The following is a 20373-nucleotide window of genomic DNA, read 5'->3' on the forward strand; positions in this document are numbered from 1 at the left end:
TTCTATCCCTTGCAATGAATAGCTTCTGGCCTGATTCAGTAATGATGGTAAGAATAGCAGATACACATATACACATACATAAAAGGAAGTCATCAAAGACATTTTTTGCTTATTTTTATAAAGAAACACTTTTCTAGAACCTTCTACGTGCCAAACACCATTGTAAGCGCTTTAATGATGGTAACCCATTTAATCTTGTAACAATTGTGTGGTCTAGTACTCACAATAACCCCATTCTACAGACGAGGAAGGGGATGTCACTCAGAGAGTGGACTTCAGTCCTGGCTAGTTGAGTGGGAGGGCCTTAGCCAAAGCCGGGCCTAATTCCAAACCCTACTTTCTTCCCTCTGCATGCTCTGCATTCCCAAGGATATGGAGCTATTTGCTAAGGAAGGAATCCTGGAAATCCATGAAGGAGTCTGCACCAATACTCATTATAAACCTTGCATCTATACGGAAACCTCTTCTCAGTGAGTCCTGGAAAAACCGCCTGGGCAATGAACAAGAATCCCAAAATATCCTTCCAGACAAATCCCACTGCTTCAGAACCATGCCAACACAGACTACACCGTGTCCAAACTACATTCAGACCCAGACGCAGAAACACTGACCTGAAACCAACCTACCACAGTCCACATCTTCTTTTTAAATAATGTTTCGCAGAGAGAGCTGTTTGCCCCTCTGCAAATGTTTAGAAGCTTATTGGGCTGGTTGATGTGTAGGTTCTTATTTTTCTGCACACCCGCCTATCATGGATCTGAACTCAACAAGTCGGCATTCCCGAAAATGTTTACTGTGTTTCCTTGCATCTCGCCCAACAATGCTGACTAGAGCTCAGTGTGGAAATTAACAAATTCCAGGGTGGCTGTTGTAGGATTTACCATCCGGGTACCTCACTTCCTTGGAGACTGGTGGGTGGCCTCACAGATGAATGCTCCTTTTAGGACCAAAATAGAACAAAGGGACAAAAGGGAACTGAAGGATTTAAAATTAGGATAAAAAAGAAAGAGAAAACTTGGCGCTAGAGTGGCCTTCCTTAACGGCTTAAAACTTACCAAAGATGCCCAACTTTTAGTGTGGTTTATCCCCATATGTTCCCACACTCCCACCGGGACCTAACATTTGCAGGCACTATTTATCATGCTGGCTAGTGGTGTGCTCATCTGCCTACCTCGCTAAGCAGCCCTCGCTGGTATTTTTATAATTACTGGGAGTCTTTTTCACGTTGCACCCTGCCAGAACTTCAGCTCGCAACACACCTGTTCTACGCGGAACACATGGAGATGGGGGTGGGTCTACAGTGCAGGGAAGGGGAAGACAGCCTTCCTGCTGCTATGAAAAGCCAAACTGAGAAGAAAGGACCAGACTGGAAGCCACTAGGTACATTTTTTCAAAAGGCTGTATCCTGTGCCACTTTATTATTTAACCAACACTCTCTATGCTCCTTGGAGAGTTGGTTTTATTAGAATGAATGATGATGCACTGTCGTTTTTTACAAATAGTAATTCATTTAGTCATCGCAATCTGGCAACAAGTTTCATCAACCCATTTTACAGATGAGAAAACATGGGTGCCGATGGGCACACAAGACGGCAATGGGCAGATGTGAACCAAATTTAAATGCAGGTCCTCATGTGTGGAACTACCTTACACACTGCATTTTGACCAACAGCACCATCATCACCAAACGGCATCACCACCAGCACCACCGTCTCCACCATCATCACTGCCACCAGTACCACTAGTACCACCAACACAACTACCATCATTCCCACCATCACCATTACCTCCACCAGTACACTACCATCACCAGCACCACCAGCACCACCATCACCACCTCCGTCACCTCCACCCCCACTATCACTACCATCACCACCATCACAATCATTACCAACACTACCACCACCACCAGCACCATCACCACCTCCATCACCACCACCGCCACTATCAAGGCTAAAACCATGCATTGAGCTCTTTCCATTGGCTGGGGCCGTGCTGGATGCTATATGAACAATCTTATGCCACAGTCATATAACAACCCTACACTCCTGAGCCTGCTACCACCTCTATTTCACAAATGTAGAAACTTAACTCCAGAGAGGGTACGGCACGTGCCCCTGTAGCTGGGCAGAGGTCCCTAAGATGAGTGCTACTTGTCAGATTGTTGACACTGCAGGGATGCATTTATTGCTGTACTCCTCCGACCGGAGGGGGAGATGGCGGCATTGCCCACTGGATATTTCATCAGGCTTTCTCTCCACACCTCACGCACCCAATGAGAAGTCAGATGCTAAGATGTGAGAGCTGGGGCTCAACTTTGTGCAGCAAACTCTGCTACCAAACAAGGTGTAAAACCTGCGGATGAGATTTGTGCTCTGGCCAAATAACATCCAGGGAGCTCTGGCCTGAAATATGCTGAAACTGGATTGTAATTTTCTCTGGTGAAGCCCCCACACACACACCCCAGGTCATTGCCTCCTGAGACACTCACTACCCTCCTCACCACGTCCCTCAGATGTCCCCCTCTAGCATGTTATATTTGTTCTCTTTTCTGAACACTGGCTTTGGGGGATGGAGAGGTGTCACAAAGAGTATCAGCCTTGTTTTTCAAAACTCTCACTCCCGTCCGTCCATCTCTTCTGTCAACTCCTAGTCCAAATGACCGTCATCTCACACCTGAAATATTGCAGTGTTCCCCTACCTGAGCCTCTGCTTTCAATCTTGTCCCCCTCCAATCTGTTCTCCACAGAACAGCCAAACTAGTCTTTTTAAAGGCAAAATTCAATTCTCTGCCTCCCCTGCTTGAAGACCATTAATCTTTTTTTTCCTCCTTTTTATTTATTCCTCTTGGAATTAAATCTGACCCCCATATCAGTGCTTCCAAACACTGTGGATTCTGGCCCATCTGCCTCTTTCCCCTTCTCTTTCCCTCTATTCCAGGCCCCTGGACTTTTCTTACTCCTTTGAAGTCAGCCAGGAGTGGGACAGCCAGGACACATACTCTCTGCCTCAGGAGGAATGGTTGATTCCCCAACCCCCACCTCTACGCCCTCCTCTTACTTCATGTAAGTTTCAATTGTCACCTCCTCAGAGAGAGTTTCCTGCCCCTAAATCCACCCCCTACTGTTTCCTGTGGACCCCAGTCTTGTCTTTCAGCGCATTTATCAAAACTTGCCACACACATTTCTCTGGTGATCATTTGCTTATGACCTGTCATCCCCACAAACTCATAAACTCCATGGAGGATAATGAAGTTGGTTTCCTTGCCTATGTTTTCTCAGTGGCTACCCCAATTTCTCGGGTAGGACAGAGGCTAAATAAATATTTGCTGAATGAATGAGTGAGTGAATTCATTGTTAACCACTTACTTATGTGAGGGGATGAGGTGTGATTTAATCATTAGGGATGGCACCTGCTTTGCTGTGGGTGACTCCATCAGTTTCACACATAGATGATGGAGTATTAGGAATGTTCTACAAATGGTTAAAAACCTACCGCGATAGTTGTCTTGTGTAATATAGTAATTGCTGGCTAGAATGAGTGACATCATGCTTTTCGAGTGCAGAGAGTTGCTCTTTTTCTGATCTAAAAAGTGAAGGGTCCATCCCTCATATTAACACATCATCTCCTTGGCATGCGACATGATGAAGGAGGAAATGTGATTGTATTTTGTGGAAACTGATATTATTCACGAAGCCAAAATGAGCTATCAGAAGAAAGGGATGTTTATTTGGGTGAATCACCAGCTTTGCACAAATCCCAAGGGCTAATTGTATAATGGGTCTTTACAAAACGCCATAATATGGGTTCGGCTGGTTTCTCTGTTTTCGGTTTGAAAATAGATTGTTTAATAACCCATCAAAGCTATATGTAAACCAAGTAAACAATGGAGCAGCTGTTGTCTGCTGTCTTGTGCCTCGTAGACATAATTAAAGACAATGAGACACTCATGGATTCATATAATAGAGAACAAATGCAAACAGAAAAATCAGTACAATATGAATGTAAACTGTTTGCTGGACACCTGCTTTCTGAGTCTAAATATGTATCATATTTCCCAGGATGAAAATTTTTTGTAAGGCTCTTAATTCATTTATATAAATGTGGACCTTCTGTCCTCCACTTTTCAGGAAGACAAGATTGTAAAAATTAGTGTTTTCAATTGAATATTTGTTTTAATTTTGTTACCACTGACAATGACCCTGGATAACTTCAAAACAAGTGTTTTTAATTTTCTCATCAGCATGAACATTCATAAAAACCAGTTAGCCCAAACTTTCACATTTATAAAAGAAATTCAAGCCCTGATTCAGCTGGGAGTAGATTGAAGCTTGATTCATTTTTCTTTGCATTCATTCGTTCATTCATTTTTTAAAGGAATTTTACTAAATTGAGACGTTTATTTCCTAAAAGCTTTACAATTTTTTTTTTTCTTAAGTCAGGTATATTTCCTAAAATGAAGACTGCATCTTATAGAAAAATAATCCTGGGTAGAAAATTTAAAGTATCATTCTAATTTTCTGAATATTCTGTTTTTCCCCCTCAAACTCTTACTCAGAGATCTGTTAATTTTCAGTTCTCAGTTCTATAGGAGAAATATTACCACACACAAAATAAAACACATGATATAATTAACAGAACACAAATCCAATCAAAAAAAGAAAAACAAAACAAAAAACCCTGGGTTTTTCTCTACAGGTATCCTGCAAAAGGAATTGAGAGCTTCAAATATACCATTTGATATATATTTGACATTATTTGATATTATTTTTCCCCTTCCAATTAGGAAAATAAAAAGAAAAAAAAAAAACAAACCTAAGGTTAAAACCGGTTTTCCATATCTTACTGAACAGGAGAAAGTTTCCTAAATCCAGAATGCTCAATTTCAAAAATAATGTCTTCACCCACTTTCAAAACAAAGTAGAATTATTTTTCCTTGAATAATTGTTTTTGTTTTTTTTTTAAGCCTAAAAAATCCCATTGTTTAAAGAGCTCACGAGGCTCCCATTCACTTGCAGGAAAGGTGACACTGCCTACAGTACACTCACACCGGCTCCCTTCTCTGTTTTTTGGGGATGATTTGGAAGGAAGAGGAATTCTCATGTGATCTGCATCTCTTTATCCTAATAAAATGGAGTCGGCCCATTTTCCCAGACAGCACCATAAAGCATAAACTCCACTGTGAAACAAACCAATCAACCCTGAAACCCCTACGATACATGCATCCCCTCCTTCATTCATTCTTTACAGAAAGGCAATGAAAATGTCCCTAGGTGAATCTGATTACACACACACACACACACACACACACAGGGTCTCAGAAGCTCAGCAAGGTTGTAAAGCATTAAATTCTTTTGATTTATGGAGCAGCCTGCACTGCATTGAGCGAAACAGCGTGGCAAGCAGGGACCCCGCTCCCAGAAATTCCTTTATTAACACGACCAGGCCCTGCAAGTGAACAAAAGCAGGAGTGCATAAATCATTAATATGGTGCTGGAGCCCGGCACTGACTGCATTTCCTGTGTCAGTTGGAGAGCTCCTCTGCACAAGGGGATTTGGGGATTGGCGCTGGCTGTGGAGAAATCCACTCTCCATCCTTCTTGGAGCTGACATGCTTCCCATCAGCCTCACTCTCTTTCTCTCCCCTCAGCACCACCCCCCCAGCCTCACTGTGTGTTCTCATTTATTCTGACAATAACCGTCACGACTTAAAAATAAAATCATGGAAAGCATCAACATTTAAAGCCCTGCCGACCGACACTTTCCCTTTTGGACAAGTTTTGCCTTCGGAAGCAAAGAGAAGTGAGGATTCCGTTAAGTGGACTCATCTGTCCAGCGTGTTGGCTGAGCGGGGGCCTGAGAGGATCACGCAGAAGGAGCAGCCCGCATGGGACAGTGCGGAGTGAGGGCCCTGCAGTGAGTCAGGACGGTTTTAAATGTCACCTCTTCTACCCACCAGCCTCAGATCAGCCTCTAAAAAACCCGAAATCATTCGTATCAACTCCCCGGAGGCCTTTTGTGGGGGACTAAACGAGGTAATCCATGTAAAAATGCTTGGTGGTATACTTGTCACATGGTACTCCATAAAAGTTATTGATTATTTTAATTATTTTATCATCATCATTGTCGTGTTGAGGCTGGCTGGATTCTCTGGTTACCTAAATGATCGTACAAGCGGCATCTCCTACTGCTTACAGAGCAGTCTCACTTTTTTGAATGGAACCAAAAGGAGACTTAAAAAAAAAAAAAAAAAGGAAAAGAAAAAGAGAGTTCTCAAGAATCCTGAGTCACATGTTTTAATTGGAGACCCCTAGTGGAAAGTCCTGCCATTGCATCCTGAAGAAAGAATTTCTCCACTCCCTTCCTATTTTAATTAACTGCTCGCTGCAAACGCTTAGGAAACAAGAAAAACAAAAATAACAAAGGAAGAAGGGAAAAAGAAAAAAAAAAACCACCAAAAAACAAAACACAGAGTTTTATGCAGATTGTTTGGATGAGAGAACGTGTCAGACAGTTTAAGTAGAGACAATACATAAATCCAAAGCGAAGTCATTTTTCCAGAAATTCCAGGAGTGACGCAGAAGACAGAAGGAAACTATGCTCCCTCCCCTAGGACAGGCCCATGGCTTGAAAATACACGTGTCAACCAGACAGCCCATCCTGAAACAGGGGCATTCGCCCAAGTGTCAGTGCCACGTATGCAGGCACCACTAAGCCCCAGAAAAACTGCCCCGGACGCTCCCAGGTGACAATGTGAGCTCTAGCAGGGACCTGCACACTTCAGGCCTATCGGAATAAACCTCAGCGCGTGCCCCAGTCCCGTACATCACAGAACAGTGACACTCTGAATAGAAATAAATGAAGCCCCTGCAGTGTGATTCTGTCAGCTTTGGAAAGTAAATAACTTTCCTCCTGACAAGAGCAAGACAATTTTTATTTTCCCTCCTCCTGTCACAAAGCATTAATTGAGATGTGCACCCATATCACAACCCACAGGCAGGCCTGACAGTTGGCAGGAAGAGGGAGAAAAGAGACCCAGAACAAGCGGAAGAGACCAGAGAACCGAGAGAGACCCCACATTCCACGCCTCTGTGTTCCTGGCAGGCTATGGGGGCACAGATCACAACGGTCGGGTCGGAATAAACAATAAAGACTGATGTCCGGCTCAACACACAGATGCTACCTTTCTGTAACACACTCATTCATTCGCTCATTCATTATCTTTCATTTCTCTAACAAACATCTATTGGCTGCTCCCTGTGCTAAGCGTTTCCATCTGCATGGTACTTCACCTTACAAAGAATTGCGATGAAATGTTTCTTTTTAACCCAATTTTCCTGAGAACGCAGTTAAAGCCCCAAATTAAGGAAGACAACTGGCTTGATCTGATCGTCTTAGCTAATTGAATAACAGAGTTCGGATCAAGTCTTCTGCTCAGAACTTCTGTCCTGACAGGACTCGGAGACAGCAATGCTTTTGTTAAATTCTGTTTTGGGGGGGATGGGGGGAGAGCTGACACCAACTGGTTCTAAAATGATGTAGGTTTCTCATCTGAATTTTGTAAGATTCCTGAGATGGACAGTTTGATACTGCAAAGGGCAGAACTCACTGCTCATTTCAGTGTTTAGATGGCAATGCTGCTGACTGCTAAGGAAAGACTCATGGGGGTGAGAGAGGGGAGGTGGGGAATCTCACAGCTCTCACCCCTGCATAGGAACACAGCTCGCCCATGCCTGGATTCAGGCAGAATATCAACAGCAAGCAGGACCACCGAAAGGAAGAGTGAGATCTATGTTGCTGTTTCTGATAAGGGGCGGGGGTCTACTCCTCGAGGTAAAGCCTGGACAGGCATCAAACGCCAAAAAAGAAAAGTCTCATTAAGGCTAAATCTTTTGTGCATTTACTCATCAGGACTGGGAAATCCAAGGCACTTAAATCCTACAGCTGCCTGTACTTTGTTCCATTGCTGCAATGGAAAAAAAAAAAAAAGTCATTACATCTCTGGGAACACACACTAACCTTCTGAATGCTTTTCACTCTGGCTCCAATTCCTAATTTTGATTCCGTGTGTGTTTAAACACAACATAAAGAACAGGAGCAAAACAGCACGGGCTGCTCCCCACCTGGGGCTGGTGGAGTCTTAGAGACCCCAGCACCCCTCCCGGCCCGTCCTCTCAAAGCCACCACACACTTGGTGCTCAACGCATGCCCTTTTCTGTGGACTCTAACTGCTGCCCTACCCGAGGGCAGCGGAGGTGATGCAAAGCAGATAACCAGAGTCTTGCTCTTTGCAACCCCATGGACCCAGCCAATGTTTCCCAACGTGTGGTACTGCATTGATGGTTCACAAGACGGCACAGGGACGAACAATTTAATGGACGCTCCATGAGGACAGAGCCTGCCAATGACTGGGAAAGTCTGGAAGAGCACTTGACACCTCAGAGTTCAAGAAACACGGAATGAATGAATGAACACGTGGACGAATATTCATTTCAATGTATGTTTGGAAAAAAACAGTATCACAGCTGTGACTCTGTGACTGTTCATTTATTCTGGTTTGGGCAAATCTACTTTTACATTCAAAATATAAACTAATTCTAAAAATACTAATGAATACCGACGGTGGTGATGAGTGAATTGGTAACCATTAGGGAGAGGATGCTGGGATGCCTGAAATCACAGGAACGGTGGACCCCGTTCATTGTCTTCTGCGTAGTAAGTCTATGTTGTAAGCACCGTGTCCAGGTTTGGACAGAAGAAACCAACAGGATCCATGATGCTCCACAAAGGCCTTTCTTCGGGTGCCAATCAAGACCCTCCATCTCTGACCTCAAACCCACTTCCAAACACCACTGGGTTTCTCCCCACCTCAGGAGTGCCCTTCTTACATGTGTTCAGGGCGCATGCATTTCCATCTTTTCTCCTTTCCAATATGGTGTCAGAGGACAACAGAAAGCCTATCACAGAGACTGGCGCTCGACATGTGACCCAGTGCCACCACTTACTGTGTCCCTATCTATGCCTCTTGACCTCATACACTCTCTTTGGCAGACAAGACGTGCGCACTTTCCTTCCCCACTCTTGGAACTCCTTTCTCAGCTTTTCACATGCTCCATGCTCTCCATCCTCAGATCAAAAGAAGCCTCACCTCCTTAGTGACCCTTCCAGCATATAAAGCCCAACAACCAATAACAGCCCCCTCACCCTGTTCATTTCCTGCACAGCACTGTTTCCCATCCCCAAAGACCTTCTGGATCACTTGTTTCCCATTATATCTTCTTGTTTCACTGGAATACCAGCTCCATGGTAGCAGGGACGTTTCCTAACTGAGTTGCTGGATGTTCTCTATGCCTGGGGACAATCTTTCACATGTCCAAGTGAAAGGAATATGTGCTCCTCTAAATCTGAAACAGGGGGAGCAATGACTGATTTGCTTTGCTGCTAAGGTTCTAAAGAGCCTAAACGTACTCATTCATTCATTCACGCCTCAATTTTATTTTATTGAACAACTACTATGTACTAAACTTTCTTCTAGCCTTTGTGAGTAGAATAACAGATAGAACTGGAGACCTCTGCACCCTCATTTTTACTTGTCCTCTAGCTCGTCAGAAAAGCAGGGCAAAAGTGCTTGGTAAACTATCTGGTGCTTAACAAAGAAAAGAAATGCAAATTAAGAGCAGGATTAGAGGTAAGATCCCAGGCCATGGAAAGTAGCCCTTTTGCTCTCTTTCAGCCAGGAGCAATCAGTCAGGGCTCGCCACAGTACGCCAGGATCAGAAAGAGCATCCAAATATTTTTCCCCCAATGCTCTCGGTAGCCAGAAAGTTCCAGGCATATAAGCTTTTTCCTAACCCTACACCAGGCCCTGAGATTGCATTGAGGGACCCTTTGCAAAGCCGTTTCTTGCAATGGCTTCTCCCTGCAGGGGTGGTCTGCAGGTTGACTGCTCAATGCCCCAGCTCACTGGCACTCAGTGTGCTTCAAGGGCCAGGCCAGGTCCCTCCTGAGCTATTGTGAGTGAGAGCTGACCTTATTTGACACAGCCCCTCTCCATGGGACGAGCCACAGCATGCAGACAGCCAGCCATAGGCCAACCCTCAGCCCTGCTAAGTTCTCTTGGGCAGCTCCCGGAAACAGGAAACTTTACTGATGAATGGAACTTTCTTTGCTTTGCTTAATTGAATTAAACAGCACCCTGGGACACCTCTCCTCATCCATTAGAAAGGTCTCTGCAGATGGGGCCATTACGCCCACACTTTGTCTGCCTTCTTTCACAGGACGGCATCTCCTGCGCCTCTCCCAGCCCCCTCAGGCACAGCCACACCGACCTGATTTTGTTTACAATGCTGCAATGTCTTTCTCTTCCCAAAGACTATTATTTGTCTGACAAACTACACTGTTTTCACCAGACCAATATGAATAAACAAGCATTATGTTTCCTCTTGGGGCAGAGAGCCTGGTTACATGACTCAGAAAACCCTAGAAAAGATTGTCTCCTCTCAGTCCATCAGCTACTGGACAATTACTCAAGGGCCAGCTATAAGGAAAACAGAGGCCTGTGAGCCCTGATAACACAGGCAAAGGCAGAAACATCGGTGGTATGGTGGTACGTACATTCTGACACGGAAACCGCCATGAAATGGCAGGCATAGCTGCTTAATGGCGTGGGCGTCCCCCTATGGACTAGCAGAAGCTTATGATTTTCATGTGTGAATGCTGGATTAAATCATCTTAAATCAGAGGCCACCCAAGTAACCCTGCTTTCAATACCCATCTCCTCCCCTCCATCGGTTCCCGAAATGGGACAACCACAGGGTGAACCCCAGCCCCCCTGAGACAGGGGCCTTATCTGGCCAAGGAGAGCCCAGCAACTCATGCCTCTCCCCTGAACTGGAAAAAAATCATAGGACCAGGAAGACTGGTTAATTGACCAATGTATGTCCTAGGGTCTCTCTAGAAAGAGACAGAGGACCTAGGTTCTATCGGACCATCACCCAGGCCTGGGCATGTGCTCATTCAGGCCGCTGACATTCCTTAAACACTTCAGACGTGAAGCTAATCTATCCTAATTCTTTCCTGCGTTATTGACACTATTGACCCCCCCACCCCACAGCACAATCTAATAAATCAACATGGGATTAAGCCAAGAAGAAAGAAGGTGATAAAATGCCATTTGGTCTTCTATAAATCACCAGACTGGACAGCACAGGGTAAGGAACTGGAATAAGAATTGAACTTGTCTACGCAGCCATAATTGTTATGGCCTACCTAACGTTTCCCAAATTTATAACCCGGCGGTGCACGGGGGGCAATCCCCCGTCCTACAGCCTATGTGTGGGAGCCCATCTTCCCAGGAACTCTGCACGGACTGAGCACCACTTTCTAATTAAAGACAGAAAGGGTTGATATGCAGTTTTCAGTTCAATTGCTTTCGATCTGAAGACGTCCGCAGTGAGCGATGGCTTCATTTACCAGGAATTACCCTTTGTACAAACCACTTCACTATTTAAAACAAACCCCATGGATCATCATTAAGTGGGAAAAATTACCAATCTTCAGCTATTGACAGTGGCATGGCCCACTTTACAGGCCCTTTTCTTCACCCCTTTGAATGTGGATTTTAAGCATTTGACTTGTTTTGAAATTCAGGCTGATAAAAAGGTTCTCGGTGAATGGGAGCTGACAGAGGAGAAGCTTTCTCCGAAGGGTACTGGGAGATACTGACGGGGGTTTAGGAACAGGGAAAACTAAGTTAATATGCTACTTATGTTCTTTCAGGGGTTAGAAGTCAGTGTGAATCATAACTCTGGGGGAAACCTGACCTGCTGTGTGTGTTGGGGAAACAAACCTCGTCTGCTCTGTCCACAGCCTTGCTAGAACTTTCCATGTGATGGGTGCTCTTTGGAGCACTGCAGGTGTCTTAGAATGGGTATCGAGCATCTCGAGACTTATGCAACCTGTGTGTGTGTGTGTGTGTGGTTGTTTTTTGTTTTTCTCTCTGAGGAACACAAAACACGTTCTCTTTTGACTTTCCTCATCCCAAAGCCCCCAATTTGGAATTTGCATTCAGACATTCACCTCAAAGCAAGACTGTTTACATGGGTGCCCATTTGGGAAATCCTATTTCGGGGATATGTGGCTTTCACGCGCACCTCAGAGAAGACGGCTCACTGGCAAAGAAGACCCTGAATTGAACCTGTGCAGTGTGTTGAAATAGAGGCGGAAGCAAGGACATCCCCAGGACTGGAGCCAGCTGCTCCAGTACTCGCTTGTCCCTTCCATCTGAGGATGGTCTGCCACCCTAAGATACAGGCTCCATACTGGACAGATACAGATGTGTGTACTCACACGTGTCTCTGTGCATGTGATGACATCACTGGATTTGCTATCTAGGTGCCCAAATTTCGGACAATGCCACATTATCCCACCTTGCAGTTCCAAACTGTAGTAACATTTCCAATATTTAGAGAAAGAAGAAAGAGGGGGGAAATGGAATTATAACTTAGAAAATACCTATCGAAGGTAGAGTTACTGGGAAATACGAATGAATGAAATGAATTCAGGCAAATAATTTAAACACCAACGTTGCCTCTTCTTGGGCCTGACTAAATAAGTTCTTTGTGGCAAAAGGATTATATGGTTTTCACTTGGTCTTTCTGAGTAGATTCGGATGCTGAGGTATCCCAATGGGTTTTTGTTTTTCTGAGTTGTCTTAGGAGCAAATCCGAGAGGGTTTAAGAAGAAAGGGTGGATGTTAGGGCCGAAGCAAAGAAAGCAAATGATGAAGGAATTTTCCTGAGCTGTTGGATGAGAAATAAGCACCATATGAAACTTCATCCCAGGAAATTATATTTCGGGGAAGACTCGGTGGCCCCCAATCAGAGTGCGTGCATTCAGACACCAGAACGATAAAGGCTCCCAAATAAGACAGTTGTGTCTTAATTATTCTCTTATGCAATTGGTGATCTGGATGGCAAAGACTCCTGAAATATGTTTCTTTCTAAATAATAATAAAAGGTTTCCAAAGAAGATGGCATTTATCATAGATGCTGCCTGAGTCATTCACTGGGTCAGCTTCCTCCGAGACTACAGATGACCCTTCTAATCATCAAAATTAAATAGAGATACAATGATAGTTTTCTGGATTAACAGCAGATAGGAAATACAGTGGCCATGTATAGATGAACGGTGTACAGATTGTATCTGTAAGTGGTTTGTGGTGATTAAAGTGAACTATTTCACACCCTTACTCAGCCAATGGTCTGGACTGCTAACGAAAAACAATGACAGGAGCTTCTGCACAAACTGTGATGACAGCAACGGCTGGGAGAGATGAACTGAAGGTATGGCTCTCTTATCCTGACGGGAAGCCTTTACAAAGGGTGGGAGTTGTGGCCAGAAAACCTCATTCTCAAGAAATCAGGCAAAAATAAATGTCTGCTTGTACCATTCTTCAGGCATTTAGAGAAACACCGGAAACATACACACAGGCACCCCCTACACACACACACACACACACACACACACACACACACACTGCATTCTGACATGTGTCACAGCCTCAGCGTACCCACAGTTCCACTCAGAGCATCACGTCTCCTTCAAGACGGGGTTGCCTTCCACAGCATACAATCCACCTCCGTCTCTTCATATGGGACCAGGATGCTGATTTAGTCACTTCTAAGGACTTGTTATGGCTGCCACCATTCCTTTGGAGCTCCCCTTTTCAGAGCAGGTCTGCTTTTCCCTTCTGGCACAGCCAGCCAGGCAGATACTGAGAACTCCTGCATTTATCCTATATACCTGTCCTTTCCGTGGCAAGAATAATCTCCCACTCAAAGTCACTGAATTCCTTCCTAAGTTGTACTTACATGGGCAAACCAATGTAATGATCCAGAAGGAAGAAACATTATTTAAAAATAATAACGAATAAAGAAACTGTGAGAACACTCCAGACCTATAGTTCTCCTTGTTAGGTGATGCTATTCCAATTGATTAATAAATAACATGAAAGAAATGAACATAGGATGCCAAAGACCAACTCATATTAATACTTAGATTAAATTCAATTGAGGCTTAGCAGCTATAGAAATGCTCCTTAGGATACTCTTCTGGTGGGTAACTGGCCTAAAACCACACACACACACACACACACACACACACACACACACACACACACACACGGCGTTCAAAGCAAAGGGCACAGAAATGGAAAAGCAGATGGATCCTATAATATCTTACCAATAGGCTTTTGGGAAATGTTTCCTGGCACAATTTACTTAATGAGAATTGGACTAAAATAATATTTAAAAGAATAAACCAATTTGTTTCCAACATATTCAAACAACCCACCAAAAAAAAAAAGGCTGTTCTCAACAAGACTTGCAACAGAAAATACAGCTGAAAACATATTTTCTGGAGGCAACCAACTTGAACCCCAATTCCCCAAATGTTCTACACAGAGTCTCGGCATTTTATGAATACACGTCTTCCTACCACACAGATTGACATGGAGATTCTTTGGAGAAGGAGGGCCCCCCTGCACACTTGTAAAGGAAGTTTAGTAGACCACCAGCACACATAGTTAACTCTTGAAGGCATTCCATCAGAAAACAGATACAAGGACTATAACTCCACTGCTAACTCCTCATGCAGCAGGACAGGAATCCCAGGACTGAAGGATTCTCATCTGCATGACAAAATCCTTCTAACACTGCCAGTCACATCCACAGCCCCTGTCCAGTGAGGAAAAGCCACATGTCACCCACCCCCAAGGCAATCCTGAGCTGTTCCCCAAACCCAGGAACCAACGGAGGTGGCAGCTCTCCTAGGATAAATCAGGAAAGGAAGACAGGGAAGGTCCAAGGGAAACACCCAGGGAAAGAGAGACGCACAATGAAAGATTCTGAAATGGACACAGAATGGAAAATAAACACAGAATCCCTCAGCAAGACCATTAAGGGAGATTGGAGGAGGGAAAGAAAAAAAAAAAAGCCTTTACACATAGCAACAAAGACAGCTCCCTAACAGCTCTTCTTCCCAGCACTGCCTAAGAATGTGGAGGCAGATTCCAGGGCTGACACGCTCCAGAAACCCAAAGGCTCCCATTCCAAAAGCAACTGAATATAGCACCAGCCAGACAAACTTAAGAAAACAAAAAGACTGAGCATACACACACATACGTATGTGGGTCTCTCTCTCTCTCTCTCTCTCTCTCTCTCTCTCTCTCTCTCTCTCTCTCTCTCTCTCTCTCTCTCTCTTTTTTTCCTCTCCCCATTAAAGCCGCTAAATTAAAACTCCAAGCACACGCCTGCCTCCACACAGCTCCAAACTCAGCATCAAAGGGTTTAGCTCAGATCACCACGGGTCGGTCACTGGCGCGAGAAAGACCGGAGTCAGGAGCAGGCGGTTTGCAATTTTAAACTCCCGGTACCCAAGCTCGGCGGAAGCAGGCGTTCAAAGTAGTCACAGAGGTGCAAACACAGCTGGGCGCGGGGTACCAGGGATCCTCGGAGGACTAGGGGCTGCGATGCACCCCTCCCATCCAAACGTACGAGTCCCCTCCCCGGTCCCCTCCAAGGTACCAAAGCGATGCAGATCCACGGGAAAGCCGCGTGCCTTACCTGCTGTAAGTACATAAAAGTCAAGGCACACGAGAGCTGGGGACACATGCCCACGTTGGGGAGCGCCACGCAGGTGGCCCCCGTCAGAGGATGCTGCATTTTGTCTCTCTGGCGCCCGCCGAGCACGAGTGGGGACGCTCGCATGCAATCACGCCGTTCTTTGCCTGGTCGCTACAATTTTTTTTTTTTCCTTTTTAATTTTGCTGATTATCTAAGTCAAACCCCGGTGGCTGTCTCTCTCTGCTCTTCTCTCTCTCTCTCTCTCTCTCTCTCTCTCTCTCTCTCTCTCTCTCTCACCCTCCCTCCCCACCCCACCCCCCCACAGCACCCCGTGTCCCTCCCTCCCTCCCTCACTCCCTCCCTCGCTTTCCTTCTTCCCTTTGGGTTTGCTAGATCCCAGCATTCATCTGCCTCCAACAACTAAGACACTTGAGAGGGGCAGGAAACTATTTTGTTTCTTTCATGGCTTTATTGGGGTGTGTGTGTGTGTGTGTGTGTGTGTGTGTGTGTGTGTGGTTGTTGGGCCTGCTTTGTGATGTCTCTTAAAGTGGCAGGTGCCCCCGCCCTCCAGCCCCCCAGCCCCAGAAGAGGACAGGAACAGCAAAAGCAACTTCAGTGAAAGGTAGAGGGGGTGGCTGCCCTTCTGTAGATGCTGAGTGTGTGTGTGGGGGGTGACAGAGCTAAGGGCAAGGGGGGGAGAGCGGAGGGAGGGGGAGAGGGAGGGAGGGAGGGAGGGAGGGAGAGAGAGAGAGAGAGAGAGAGAGAGAGAGAGAGAGAGAGAGAGATTTGACTCACACTGAGACTCACTCCGTTGGTCCAGATGCTGCGTGCCTTCTCATTTGTCAAATGGGTCCAGGGCAGGGTTGGGGTTTTTTTTTTTCTTTTTCCCTCCCCTTTGCCTTTTTTTTTTTTTTTTTTTAAACGACTCACCAAAATTCAAATTGTGTTTGCTAAAAATCTCCGTGGGGCGGGCGAGGCCGCGAGCGAGCGAGCGCCCCACATCGCCAGCATCCAGACGAGCCGGACAATTCACGCGATCGCCCAGCTGGGACCCAGAGTCTTAGATTTCGGTGGCGATTTGTTTGCCCGACTCATCCGCACATCAGCCCACAAATGGGATTCCCCCTCGTAAAGTGCTGGGAGGACACTAGGGACCGGGGGCGCGGGGAGCGGGGGCTGCTGGCGCACGAGGTCGGGTGGTTTCTGGGGCCCCCACCCCCTGGCAGGGCGGCCGCGGCAGCGATGCACCCCCAGGCATTTGGGGCGCAGCTTTCCCTGCGCGCCTCGCCGCGGCTGGGCGGGCAGCAGCCGGCACACCAACCAGCCCGGAGCCGCCGAGCGGGAGAAACCGCCCTGGCTGGCGTGGAAACCGAGCCTAACTAACTAACTAACGTGCCAGCCCTGGGTGAATGCAAGGGGGGCTTCTCGCAGCCTAGAATCCCACTCTTCTCAAATTATAAATGCACAGGGTGCGTAAGTCCGCGTCTGATAAGAGACTACTCTGTGGGCTGCAGCGGGCAAATGACATGGTTTATTTATTTCATTTTTTCCTTGCCTGGCCAGCCCTCCTCGGCCAAATCAGCATTCTGCTCCTGCAGAGTGGTCCCCCCTCCCCTTTATTTTATGAAGTAATAATTATTCATTAGTAGATTTCCTTAGTCTTTTGGCAATAAAATCGTATGTGATCTGCAAATCAAAAGAAAATATTAAGACTCTACCACGTCCTGGGTCCCCACAGGAAAAAAAAAAAAAGGCACGTCCCTGGCAGCCGTCAAGCCATGATCAGGGATAATACCATATTTTGTGATATGGATTTTGACCCACTGAACGGATTTTCGTTTGCTTTTTCAGAGCTAGAGGCTGTCTGAACAGCCTTTGATTGTTAGGTGCCTTGCGAGAAATCTCCCTGCGGGCTTACCAAAGCCCTGTAGGACAGAGATGCCCTAAAAGTGCGGGGACCCTCAGGAAACAGCGTTTAGGGCAGGACTGGGGAACGGCCACAGGGCAGCCCAGCTGACCCCTTCCTGTGTCTCACCGGGACAGTCAGCCAAATGACAGCTTCTGAACTGAGCCATCAGCTCGCAAGGCACTTTGCAGACTAATCAAAATGCCTTCTGAAGGAAAGGAAACTCATGATTCCGCAGCTCCATTTTCTGTGTTTCTGTTTGCAAACGTCATCAACAACTATAAAGTCTTCACTCTGCCAAACACTAGGCCCCAGAAAGGCAGTTTCCTTCTACTTCCTCCCCTTGCAAACAGTCCCTCCAACACGATGGGACTCACGCATCCTGTCCATTTAGAGGGAACACAGTAGCAGGTTTAAGCCCAAGCGAAAGTTGAGATGGGGGGTTAGGGGAGTACAGGCTGGTATTTTATGCTGGTTCTTTTTGGGGGTGGTGGCAGTAGTTAGTTTGAAAAATCCTTGCTATATACGTTGTCTCAGATATCACATTCATCAGACAAGGTCTGGTTTGCGGATAAAATGTTTCTCTTTTTTTCTTTCTTTCCTTTCCGTCTTTCATTATTTGCTTTTGTTTTTCGTTTTTTGTGTTTTTAATTTTGCAATTCACAAAACCAAAGTGAAAGGCACTCCACAAAACACAGATGGAATAAAAGGTCAAAGGTCCTACTTTTTCCATCCTTGCTCTCCCTTTCCCGTCCTTTCCTTTTGCCTCCAACAACTCGCTGTACTGACTGGGGTTTGCCCTGCTTTCCTTTATTGTTTTTTTCTCACTGACATTGGGAAAGCCTGCAAATGCCCCCAAAAGAGGACAGAATTTTCCTTTCATTCAGCTCATTTTCACGAGAAACCCAATAAATAATACATGGCACTTTAATAAGACTTTATCTTAATGGTTTGATGAAAAACAAATACATTATGTAAGGAGCCAATCACTGTTCTCGACTGCCCTGAGCCAAGCCTGGTTTTTCCAGTCCGTTTTCTCCCCAAACTTTTGAACCCTCAGTGGTAACTGGATTCCTACAGACCCATTTTGCAATAAGGGCTCAGACTTCCGCTTCAATGTAAGTGTTCACAGTCAGATGCCTTGAAAGTCTGCAAAGTGAGACAACGGAATCCAGACCTTCTAAATGCATCTCCAAATGATTCCGGGCCAGGCTCCATTCTCTAGATAGCCAAGTCCGAACGTCCCTGCCCAAGTGCATGCAAGCACGATTATGCAGAGACAAGTACACACCCCTTGCACAGGGCAACTGCAAACAGTGGCTAATATCAGTGCGCGTTAATCACTGGATGACCCCAGATCAAGTGGTAACGCCATATCTGTGACTATTGTTTACTTGATGACAGGATTCTGCCAGCCTTTGCAGCATCTGGGGATGCTGAACTTGAATTCCATCTCAACAGAGACTGAGGAACAGCCACATCAATGTTACCAGCTCCCAAACATTCTTCTACATGGATAAATGGGAGGATTGGGGGTGGGGAAATACCCTCCTCTCTACAAGAATCCCTGGGAACTCGGCCACTTGAGTGTCTACATTGCATGCACGTTCAAGGACCACCGTCCTGATTTTCAGCTACCAGGACCCTTCATTGCATGGTGCACATACCCTGCAGGGAGCAGAGACAGTGCCAGGGAGCCTGCAGTCAGCAATGCCACCTCCAAGTGATACTTCCGTAGGCCACTGTCCCAGTTTTAATTTGATCCACACAACAGTACTTGTAATGTTTCCTTCACTCAAAGTCACCAGTTATTTAAATGAATAGAGGAAATCGTAGTTGTTTTTTTTTTCTCCCTCTCTGAATTCCTTACTATGACTTCCTAAGGCTGTCCAAAAGGCAGATATTTAGAGAAAGGAAGGTTGTCTCTGGGAGTTGCCAAGCCTCAGTGCAAGAGAAACTCCAGAGAGATGGGAGGAAAGGATTTCTTACTCCGGGGCAGTGTCAAGGAGTCGCTTACAAGTATGCTGCTCTCACGTCCGCATTTTCATATAGGCAGCTACATAGTCTCAAGGTTCAGAAAAGGGAGACTAAAAGTATCAGGAGAAAACGTCATTATTTACTGTCTCTACCACAAGCTCTTTGAGTCACCTACTTGTTGGAACACTTAGGCAATATGTGGTTGGCGCTGATTGCATTCCGGGCACTGCTCGGTCCCCAGGGCGGTATCAGTGGGGGGAGGCGAAGACGCCTGACACCACAGAGCTTACATTCTGAGAAGGGGCAGAAAACACAGATTAGAAGGAAATGGCACAGAATACCGAAAGCCATGAGTGCTGTGGAAAAAAAGAAAGGGAGGAACAGGATCACAGGACGGGGACACCTGCAATAAAGAGGCTTGGCAGGCTGCAGTAAATGCTGTGGAAAGAGTGTGCTCGCTCTGCAAAGGCAGCTTCAGCTTCCAGAGAAGCCTTCTGCACCCTCAGCCCTCCACCCTGATTGCGGAGCCCCAGATTTGCCGGAATATCTGAATCCTGGGGCTCTCTTGGGTCACTGAGAGTGGTGGTAGGAAGTGTGGCACTTCTAATGGCTAAAAATTGGAAAGATTCTTACCTGCACCTTTAACTGCTCAAAGTACAGGATCTAACACACTGGCTGGCATTTAGCAGGCACCGAGAAAATACTCAGTTGGGTGGATGGATGGATGGATGGACAGATGGATGAATATAACAGAAAGTTAGACAAAATGAACTTGACCTCTTATTGTCTCTTTCTGCTCAAAAAAAAAAAAAAAAAATCCAAGGATTCTGAGGTTTTTATTCTTTTAATTTGATTTTATTTTCTCTC

General features: G+C 45.8%; 1 protein-coding gene across 40 annotated transcripts in view; it reads right to left on the bottom strand.

Moving 5' to 3' along the window:
• The window catches only part of RBFOX1 (RNA binding fox-1 homolog 1), a 2003336-nt gene that overhangs the window by 353167 nt on the left and 1629796 nt on the right, over positions 1 to 20373 (bottom strand). For 2 of the 40 annotated variants that reach the window (XM_074323061.2, XM_074323051.2), the window contains exon 1: positions 15624 to 15872. The exons of 34 other annotated variants lie outside the window; for them this stretch is intronic. In XM_074323061.2, coding sequence (XP_074179162.1) covers positions 15624 to 15767 — 144 coding nt within the window. In that variant the 5' untranslated portion in view covers positions 15768 to 15872. Of the gene's footprint in view, positions 1 to 15623; positions 15898 to 20373 lie in introns of those variants that run through there. 4 more of the 40 variants (XM_074323058.2, XM_019754109.3, XM_088801259.1 and 1 more) reach the window with 4 other exon arrangements.

Source organism: Rhinolophus sinicus, chromosome 10 (assembly GCF_057876585.1).
Source record: "Rhinolophus sinicus isolate RSI-liver-muscle chromosome 10, RSI-T2T, whole genome shotgun sequence".
NCBI lineage: Eukaryota > Metazoa > Chordata > Mammalia > Chiroptera > Rhinolophidae > Rhinolophus > Rhinolophus sinicus.